At 25.1% G+C, this 11,204-nt stretch overlaps 1 protein-coding gene across 3 annotated transcripts; it reads right to left on the bottom strand.

The window, feature by feature from the left end:
- Positions 1-5,756: 5,756 nt before the first annotated feature.
- On the bottom strand, positions 5,757-8,472 carry LOC113560830 (coiled-coil domain-containing protein 85C). 3 transcript variants are annotated; one of them, XM_026966926.1, is made up of 8 exons: positions 8,279-8,469; positions 7,871-8,114; positions 7,652-7,793; positions 7,331-7,588; positions 7,040-7,265; positions 6,804-6,967; positions 5,982-6,122; positions 5,757-5,918 (listed from the first exon to the last, which is right to left on the bottom strand). In XM_026966926.1, the coding sequence occupies exons 2-8, from the start codon at positions 8,029-8,031 to the stop codon at positions 5,889-5,891; spliced, it is 1,122 nt and encodes a 373-aa protein (XP_026822727.1). In that variant the 5' UTR covers positions 8,032-8,114; positions 8,279-8,469; the 3' UTR covers positions 5,757-5,888. The 3 variants fall into 3 exon arrangements, with proteins under 3 accessions (XP_026822727.1, XP_026822726.1, XP_026822725.1); XM_026966925.1 differs by having other exon boundaries at positions 5,760-5,914; positions 8,293-8,472; XM_026966924.1 differs by having other exon boundaries at positions 5,760-5,914; positions 8,279-8,471.
- Between the last annotated feature and the right edge of the window lie 2,732 nt (positions 8,473-11,204).

Raw genomic sequence — 11,204 nt, forward strand, 5'->3', positions numbered from 1 at the left:
CGATATCACTATATCAGGAACAGCTGCAGCTGCTATTGCGTGACATCAATACACTATGACCATAGTACCATACTCTTACTAACTACGCTCTGCGCTCTCTACCCGTCAAAATAATATTATACTAGAAAGTATATATAATATTTGACCAGAAAGTATATATTTGAGTACTCTGCCAACCTAAATTCTCTGATTCTGTCGATTTTTTTTCTAGAACATTATATGCAACCGACTGGAATAAAAAGACCATAGGCGTAAATTTGGCTTTTGGCTTATTTGGGGGGGAGGGGTGGACTTTGCCACAGCACCCCCTACAATATACATTTTAAAATTACCTATATAGTAATATTTATTATAGAAGATTATAAATACTTCAAAAATATTTATTTAACAAAACTAAACAGATTTTTAATTTAATTAATAAAACCATTTTCTTTTTATTAATTTGATCGGAATGATTTTTCCTATTAGCGATAATAATAGACACTAAATACATCACACGTCTCGTAGGTTGTAACTTGTAGATATACCACATCTAGAAATCTATTTTGTCTTGTCGTTTATAACATGTTATCGACTTTTCGTTGTCGTTATAAAATCTAATAATATATTTATGTAACTCAATCATTCTACCTAATTTTATTATAAATATACAATACAAAATTCATGCATAAACCTTAAACGTTCACACAACACATACCTATATGGCTATATCGGATGTTTAGAAATAACGTACTTAGCACATTTTATAATTTTCTCTAATTAAAAACTTGAAATTTGTTGAAAAACTTTAAAAAAATATAGGAGAAAGACTATACAATTTTTTGAAACTTATGAAATGTATGCATAACACATATGCACATATATGAATGCGTATTGTGTATAATCTATAAAATGTATAATGGGTCATTTTATTCAAACTAAATTTAAAACACTTTGCTGTAAAAATGTTGTATATTACTAATTTATTCCTATAATGAAATGGATGTATGAGGTACATAGATATACTTTACAGTTTACTCAAGTAGATACATTAGTTCTGGATTAATTAATTTTTTTTTAATTTTATTTATTATTAAATCATGAACAATAATAAAAAAATATATACTAAAAAAGTGTAGGTACATGATACCCCTTCAATAAGCATAGCTTGTGTTTGGAGAGAGTATCCCGAGTATCTAAACAAAATAAAAAAGATTTAATATCTAGACAATACTAAAATTACCTATACACATAACCAAGCCCACGCACTGGCCATAACCTGTTACCATACCCTTCTACAAATTGGGGTGTAATAACAATGAACAGTCCATACTGCACATCTACACCCTTCCTTATTATGCCATTGTGGGGTAGGGGCACTTGTAACTTTTTCAACATTTCTTCACTACTTGTCCAGTCCAGTTGTCCTCTCTCACATTATATACAATAATTCATCTAAATTATCTTTTCTCTTAATCTTAAATATTCTGTCTTAAATGCTCTTTCCACTTATAATGCTACTATAACAAAGACATTCCTCAATTTTATTCTCCAAATTAGCTTTAAATGTATGAATTTTATACGAAAATCGTTCATTTCTTTTTCTATTTTAAGTATTATTAATTAATATTTAACTCAAAGCTGAGTGTTACTATAATGAGTGGCTCCTTAATCACAAAACCAAATTGTTTATTTTCTGATCTTACTTACTATAGGTACCGATTGTGCTAATTTGTATAGATTGTATATTACTTGTAAACAAAATAAAAAAAAGTATTGTTACACTTCACCAGTCTTTATCGGTTATTACCATTGTTATCATTAATATAAAATTAATTTAATTTAATTTTTCTGTTCTTGTCATTTTTTCTTTAAATAATTAATTATTGTTAAGATATATTATAATTCATAGGTATTTAATATTTATATTATAGTATTAAAAAAAAAAACACGCCACAAACTATAACCAAAATCGATTACTTGATTAAAAATCCACATTAGAGTTTCATTTTAAATTTAATATTTTAATACTTTCCAATTACCGTCATATCTATGGAATAACATTAGTTAAGGAATATTTAAAAATAATTTTTTTAGGTAGTTTATTCATATGTATTGTACACCTCATCTAAATAAATAATACCTTCATTAATAGTGACAATAGTGTTAATACATTAAATTATATTCAAATTCATATCATAGCTCTTTTATCTATCAATAAATTGTATTTATAGGTACAAAACATTATAATATTTTAATTATCTGGCATATCTGCTTAAATTTTATGGTGTATGAATCACCAAGGACACTTGTAAGAGACAGATTAAAAATATTAAACTTTCTGACCTATTTCATCAATATTGATATCAATACATAATTAATATTAAATAGGGATGCTGTGTATAATTTGACATTTCACCTTTTTAGTTAACATATTATATATTTATATTTGTAATAAGGTTACTATTTCAATAATCATAGTTAAAAAATATTCACACTCACTGATGATTTAAATTTACAAATTATCTAAATATCTCAATCTCATACAAACTATAATTTCAAGTATATATGTAATAATACTAATAATGAAATAACTGTATTTATCTTACAAATTTACACATAAATCATTTTTATAGGTACTTTTAATTCCAAATTTATATTTAAAGTGTTCTAAAAAATAAATTGTGCTGTTCCAAATATTTCTCTTGGAGTCCAGAAGATTAAAATAATAAATAAATGAGGTCCAGACTAAAATATGAATATCCTTATCAATTTTTTATAATATAACCTAATTATTTTACATATTTTGACAGTCCAGTTTTCTGCCTTCCAAAGTCCAGAAATGGTTCACAACTAGCCATTTGTTGACCATTAGTCTATGAACTATGGTCTATGTAATGGTACAACCAAAAAAAAATTTCATATTTTTAAAGTATCAACAACTCTTCAACTTATAAAGCATATCATAAACTAAAAATTAAAACACCGTTGCCTTTAATAAAAAATAAATAAATTTTTTGGTACAATTTTAGTTATTTTTGATTAGTAATTAAAGCCTTTGGCACAAACATACAATGTATACCAACATTTTTTTAGTAGAATTAGAATGAATAGAATATGTATAATAATACTTCCCTACAAATTATTAAAATTATTTATTTTTTTTCATTCAAGATTAAGATTTATAATATTTATAGATGAAATGCATTGGGGGATTATGATTGGTGAATTGTCAAAGAAACCACATATTAAGTGAACTTTGAAGTGGGAAATTAAACACCTTAGACAGTCCTGAGATAATAGTAATAAGAAAATTGGAATTAAATAACAATTATACATGTATAATAATGTTATTTATGAACAAAAATATAATTTTATTAAATAAATCACATAATATATGCTTTAAGGATGTTTTTTTTTTTAAATATAGTTAACATAAAATTAAATATTTTGTATTAATTGTAACAAATTAAATCCATTTTAAATACTGTAAATGGCAAGTAACGGCATAATAATAAATATTTAAAATAGAAAAATAAATAAACAACATGTAATTTAAAAATAAAATTACTTAAATACAGTACATTTACGAAATATCTTAATTAATATTAAAAATTAAAATAGTAAATACTGACGATAAAAGATTTATAGTTAGTATTTCAACAGATAAAATTAATAGGATCATAAATCATTTTTAAAATTATCTTAAACTAATAATTAAGTGTAAATGTTAACAAATAATAAATTGAAAATCTTTTCTATTAGTTTCTAAATGCATTAATGGCAATAGATGTAGATATAATTATAAACTTATACTTAATATTTGTACCTTAAAATTTAACTTATTTTGATTTTTTTTAATATTTTAAATATGGATAGTATCAAACTGTTAGGTATAAATAATTATAAACAACTTTAAAGCAAAACATATTTCACACATTATTTAAAAAAATACAAATTAGAATCACTTTTTGAAAATTATTTAAAATAATTGGTTAATATCAAATGTGTACTATTAATATTATGTAAATTGTGTTATATTTTTATAGAAAATGTATCATTAATACTATGTTATATACTATTTATACTATTAATAATTATTATGTAAAAAAATCAATATTTCCTTTCAAAATTGAATTTAATACATTTCTATTCTTATATAATATATTACTAATTATTTATAAGTTATAATGTATACATATATATTTTCAATCACCAGCTTTATAATGTTTCTGATAAATTAGAAATTTTATTGAGTTTAGTATTCAATTAATTGTTAAAACTAAAATACAAGAACTAATTTATTTTAAATATAAGTGTCTCAAAAAGAAAGCTGGATTTTAAACTGCTATATATCAAATTTATTTATCTAAAAATAACAAAAAACATATCTTCTCTTCAAAAAAGGTTGAAGTGTAAACATGAATAATAATATCGAGCATATGCTCCCCTACTAGCCCTACATGCGATCCCTTGGTCCATGAAATTCTTCATCACCCGATCACATATTGATATTTCATATCTTTAACATCAAACTAATTGCATGGTTTGTTCAGGTAAACTTGTGACTTTATGTATCCCCATAAAAAACAATCACACGGTGTCAAATTGCAAGATCAAGGTGGGTAGTTTTGATATTTGGACATGTTCTCTACCAGAAAGGGGGGAAACATATGCTTGATATTATTATAATTTTTTATGGATTTTTTTTTTAAATAACTGTTTTTTGGTAGTTTTGTTTAAGTTGATAGGCAATCAATTGAATATAAAAAATATGTATATCACAAAGTGCAGCCTACCATTCATCTTTTAAATATAATAAAATTCATTAAATAATTAAATAAAATTAATTATATGAGTAGATATTATTAAATTTTAATTTTTAAAAGAAAATTAAATAGTTAGTTATAATTATGAGAGTAACTTGGAAATTTATTGGAGGGGGCAAATTTATATTTATTTATTAATATGTTATTGATAATTGTTATATTACTTACCCCTAATTTATTCTAGGGAAGCAATGCCTCCTTTGCCCCCCCCCAGTTTACGCCTATGGTTATAATTTATTAATATAAATCATTTTTACTTAAGGAGCCTCAGCACCAACATTTGTTTTCTCTGCGTATCTCCCACATAATATAAGATCAAAGATATTCTGTTCCAGAATTAAAACTCTTTGGTTCAATTTAGGATAAAGCTATCTATTATATATTTTATTTGGAAGAATATTTCCTGCACATTGACTGAATAGATTTTTAATACTTACATTTTTGAATAAGTTATTAGTTGTTAAAAATAATCAAAATTATTTTTAATTAAAAGATGCTAATATTCATAAAAAATTTAAATATTAATAATCAATCCAGTCAATGCACAGGAAATATTCTTCTTTATAAAATATATAACAGGTGCCTTTGCCTAAAACTGAACCAGAGAGTCATAATTGTACAGAATATCTTCATTCCTATATTATGTGAGAGATTGACATAGACAACAAATATTGGTGTAGCCAAAAAAAATTTAAAAAAATGTATTAATAATATTAATCTAAATATTACTAGTCTACACTTCATTTAGAGTAAATATATAGATGAAATTTAACTTTAAAATATGTATATAATATGAAATGTATGAATAAAATACTAAAAATTACAAAATATACAATAAAAACTACTATTTTCAGAATTAAGTACAAGATAGGATTGATATTTAAATTTTTTTTTACAAAATATTTCTTTTAACAATATTTAATAGTACAGATTTTAAATATTATTACTAACTTTAATATGAATCATTCTAAAAAAAAATAAAATATAAAAGCATAATCACAATTAAATGATTTTTGATCATAGTTATTACTTATTATAAATCCAAAATATTAATCCACTGTCACAATGTCTTACATATTATTAAGCATCTTCCAATTTTCGCCATACTACCTATAAAAATTTAAAATTAATTTTGATAGATAATTATATTTATTAATAAATTTCACTTATTACATTGCACATTTCTCTAAGTAATGCTTTTTCTTCATCTTCCATGTCTACACCACTACAATTCTCATCCCCTTTACCTTCTAATTGTTCACGTAACTCCAATACTTGAAGTGCAGTCAATACTGACTCTGGATGTGTCATTTTCTATGGTAATAATAAAATAATATTAACATAAATTATATAAAATGTATGCAAAAAAACAAATAATTAAACTAAATATATATTTAACTGTTTAACAAATGTTGTAACATCTTTCCAGAATTATCAAAATTACAATGAGAATTAATAAGTAGGATTTTTTTAATTTTGAGCAACATCAAAACGGCACATTATAAAAGGACAAATTTATTAAAAGGAGTAAAATATCTGGCTAATTAATCAATTTTTGCTAAAATAAATATATGTGTTATGTATTCATCTAACTATTTTAATATAATATTTATTTTCTTAATAATGTCGATGACTAGTTTTTTAGCTATTTATGTACAATTATATTAGCTTGTATAACTTATGGTTTCATTATTCATCCATACATTTTATAATAAACTAAATAGTACTTTAATATTTGTTAACTATTTGAAATATTTTGAAAACCATCATATCTATAAAATGCAATCCTTGTATAAATATTTCCATTTTCTACTATAGTCAGTTTTTCTTAATATAAATCATTTTTTTTAACCAGAAACCTTTCTAAATGTTGATGAATGATGATTAAAAAAAATTGTCTGCTCAAAACATGATAATACTATAATAGACACAATAAAACACACATTTTATAAAAACAATACATTCTTGCTCTACTTACGACCTAAAATAACTTACAGGAAAAGAACCATCAGTATTCCAGTTATTAATCTTTTGATCAATTTTTTCTTCTTGGATCATTTTATTAGATAGTTTAGTTTTTTCTTCTTCTAATTCTTTAACCTTGGCTTCGAGTTGTCTAATATAATTCAATGATCTCTGATCTGATGGTAAATTTTGATCTATAATAATAAATATATATTTGATATTATATTAAAAAAAATCTATAATAAAATAATTTTTGTATTGCTAACCATTTGACTGATGTAACTGCCTATGATATGAACCTTGACTCTGATTACCAGTTATCATATTTTCATCAGCATTTGTCGATGAACTACTTCCATCACCTTCATCTCTTCTATGTAATTCTTCAGGTATATTTCCAGAACCTGTAGAACTTCCACAAACTCTACATACAGAGTTATCCCTCAATCTATTTGGACCACTTCTTTCTTCATCCAAGTATAAACATAATTCCTAATACACAAAATTTTAATTAATTTATGATATATAGAAATAGGTAATTTACAATAAAGAAAAACCTTAAGTTCAATGTTGTCTTCGATGAGATGCTGTTGTTTAGCTTCTAGATGTCTTAATTTCACTTGATATGCAGCTACTTCTTGTCTCATAACAGAAGCTGTATATCTTCCAAATCTCTGCCATTCTCTAGCTAATTTTCGTCCTTTTTGTCTATCATCATCCAAAAAACAACATAAATCTCGTAACTCTTGATTTTCATCATTCAGTCTTTGATTCACTTCTTTTAAGTTATTAATTTCTGACATTAACTGCCCCACCTTGAACAATTAAATTAAAAAATTAAAAAAATCTACTTTAATGAAAACAAAGTAGAATACAACCTGGTCTGAAGATATTTTATTTGAATTGTCCGAATCTATTTTTCGTACAAATTTCAGCATATCCGAAGGTTGCTCTCCTGGCAAAGTTCTATATCTATGATTTTCGGCAGTATTGGCATATGACTTTTCACCTTGTTGCCTCCTGCAATTTAATAATATCCATTTTAAAATTGTAATCATTACAATAAATAAATTCAATACATAACTATTTATATTTACCTGTCAATATTAGCTTGTGGATAACTGCTTAGTTGTACATTATATTGACGATTAGGACTTGGTGGTGGTTGATACTTAGGTGGTATTACCACATTTTGTTTCTGGCTGATTGCAGTGTTTTGGCCATTGTAATTTTTTGGTAGTCCACTAACACAAGACATTATAAAACATCTATGTACGAATGGACATATTAGACTACATAAATAATAATGTGATCATATGAAACAATCCACATTAGTTAGGTCTAAAACAAAAATAAATAATAACAATTATAATTAATATTCTTAAAATAATTATCACATTTTAGTTATTAAATAAATTTGAAAAGAGAAACCATTAGAAAGTGGTATATATTTTTTGTATTGTCAATAGTTAAATACAAATAACACAATATATATAGTAAATTACCATAAGATACACACACTACACAAAATAATTTCAATCGTTCATACATAAATTAATAAATCGGTACATCCAAATTAAAATATAATATTTTATTTAATGTTCAAAACGCAAAGAGGGAAAGTTTATCGTTTTAAAGAAAAACACCAACACGACACTAACAATGGACGATAAGTAGGTAAATAAACTCGATAATAGTCGATATTATTATTAGTACAAGAAAAAAACTAAAAAGTGATAGCAGGTAGCAACCTGTTTTGTATTTACAAAAATTCTTGGGACAACCTGTTGTGTGGTAGCGAACGAGTTCCCCTTCTTAGGTTTTTTTTTTTAGTACAAAATTCGCCACCACTACAGATAAAGCGCTACGAAGTGCTCAAGTATGGGATTGGATAAGACAAATCAAGATCTGGAAATTACTGAGTAGTAAATTTTAAATAATAATTAGGTATAATTGTATCATAATATTGTCTATTGACCACTATATATATATATTTATTAACAATTTAATATTATATTTTATGTTTCATTAGTTAGAATATTATAACATAGGATATACATATTTTTGAAAGTAAATAAAATACACTATCTCCAGATGAATGGTATTTGAGAAGAGAGCACTAACACGTTTATATTTTCCAAATTCTAATCTTTTTCCATCAACCACATGAGACGTGGGTGGTGGTCAGATAGTGAATTATAATTCGTCAACGGCCAACGGTATTATAGCATTCGAATTGAACGTAATTATATTACTATAGGATTGATGAAACCTATTCTGTGATATACATGAATTAGTAACTACATATTATTATATGCTTCGAAATCAAGTGGCAGGCGGTAGCATTGTGGTCCACTTTTACGTGTATGCGGACGTAATAACAAATAATTAAGTTCAATTAAAACCTATATAAACACTGCAAAAATTAAAAATAGTGTGAACCACGAATAGTAGGTAGTACCTAGTAGTAGTAATACGTCTAGTAGGTGTACGAACGTACGGAGGTTAGTGACAAGATTTATAAATTTTCTTTATAGATTTCATTCTGATTACTGACTTAATGGCAGTGCGGCACAATCTCAGTTAGGTTATGTAGTTACTATGAAGTAGGTTTGTAGGATTGTACGAATACGTGCGGACTGATGGCAATATGGCATAGTAAAGTTTACTTAATATTATTGTCAAGAATAAAAAGGGTGGACAAGTGGGTATCGCTCTGCAGCTCTGCTGTCTAGTAGATATGGAGAGTAGGTCACTATAATGGTTAAATTTGAATGCAATGAGCCAATGACAGGTATCATTGTACACGAAAAACGATTCTTAACGGAGATGATTTGTTAGTCTAGGATAATTAGTAGGATATATTACATTATTAGCTATATTTAATTTGTAATATATCGTTATTTTACTTGATTTCATAAAAAATTAAATTTAATACGCTCATACAATTGTTTATATATTGACGGTAGAATTTTTGTTTACTGTTATTTAAATAAAAAGTTATAGAGAACCTTGTGTTGAGTTTTATAATCATAGGTATAAATCACAAAAACGTTATGAATTTTAAACTTCAAATTCCTTACAAATTTTTTCGATTTTGACATATTTTGTAACATTTGAACTTTTAATGCTTATAAACAAAAATTGTGACAAACGATTTTTGATTTTTTTTTTTTTTTACTACAATAAGAACAATTTATAATAAACTTTGTATTCAATTTTAAAGATTTTTTGGAAAGCCAAATTTTTTTATCGGCATTTCAAGAAAATTTTTTTTGAAAAATCGAAAATTTCTATGGTCTATAAATAATAAAATAACAGGTTTAAAAAATGTCTAAATATTTTGAAAATTTAATCGTAAATAGATAACGCTAATATAAACATTTTGTGAAAATATCAAGTATTTACAATGATTTGTTTTTGAATTCAAGCAAAATAAAAAAATCGATTTTGTCAAAAATGATGGTCATACGTAAAAATTCACGTTTTCCGTTACTTTTTTAGGGTTTTTCCTGACACTTTTTGAAAATTACTGGAAAATTTTTACTTTTGACCCCCAAAAGTACCAACTAGATTCAATTTAATTTTCAAAGAGAGACTGAAGTCAAAAATCAAAGCACTATTACTACTCTACAACGTGATGACAGACACAAAAATTTAAAAAAAAACACACATCATTGTAAAATCAATATATTCAACAATAATACAATAATTTCCTTTAATCATAAATTTAATCAAATTCTGTATTTTTAAATATATTTAAGACCAGCTTATTTTAAACTTTTTGAGATGTTTTGTAAATAGTGTCCTCTAAAAAAATTAACTTTTAATGAGAATCCTTTTTTTTACTATGATTTATTTAGTGAATTTTTTTTAAATATTAATGTATCTTATTTAAAATTCATACGAGTGTTGTATCTTCTATAATAGTATAAGCATTAAGCAATGTTATTTAATTTTTTCCGTGGTATTACTGGTATACAGGGGCGTGCCTAGGGGGAGTTTTGGGTATTCAACCTTCTTCCTCCCCAGAATAATAAAATAATTATTTATAATAGTTGTACATAATATAATACCTATATATGCGGAAAAATATTGAACCCCCAAAAAAAATTTCCAAACACGCCCCTGCTGGTATAAGTAGTATTAGTACCTACCTACTAAGTACTAAAGACGTATAATACTATAATACAATATACATATAACGATATAACTTGTATAAGATCTGTGGGCTTTGTAGCTTTTATAGCTAAAATATTATTGTTATTAAAACGATAATATTATCTATACCCTATGACGACATAATTCTGTTAGACATAATATAAAAGATTTAAATTAAAATAAAATGTATTATGCTACTGTGGATTCTTGCAATTATTTAATCTCTTTGGCGGCGTGGACGATAACCGACATCAATTATTTTCCTGTTTA

This window comes from Rhopalosiphum maidis, chromosome 1 (assembly GCF_003676215.2).
Source record: "Rhopalosiphum maidis isolate BTI-1 chromosome 1, ASM367621v3, whole genome shotgun sequence".
In the NCBI taxonomy this organism is placed as follows: Eukaryota; Metazoa; Arthropoda; class Insecta; order Hemiptera; family Aphididae; genus Rhopalosiphum; species Rhopalosiphum maidis.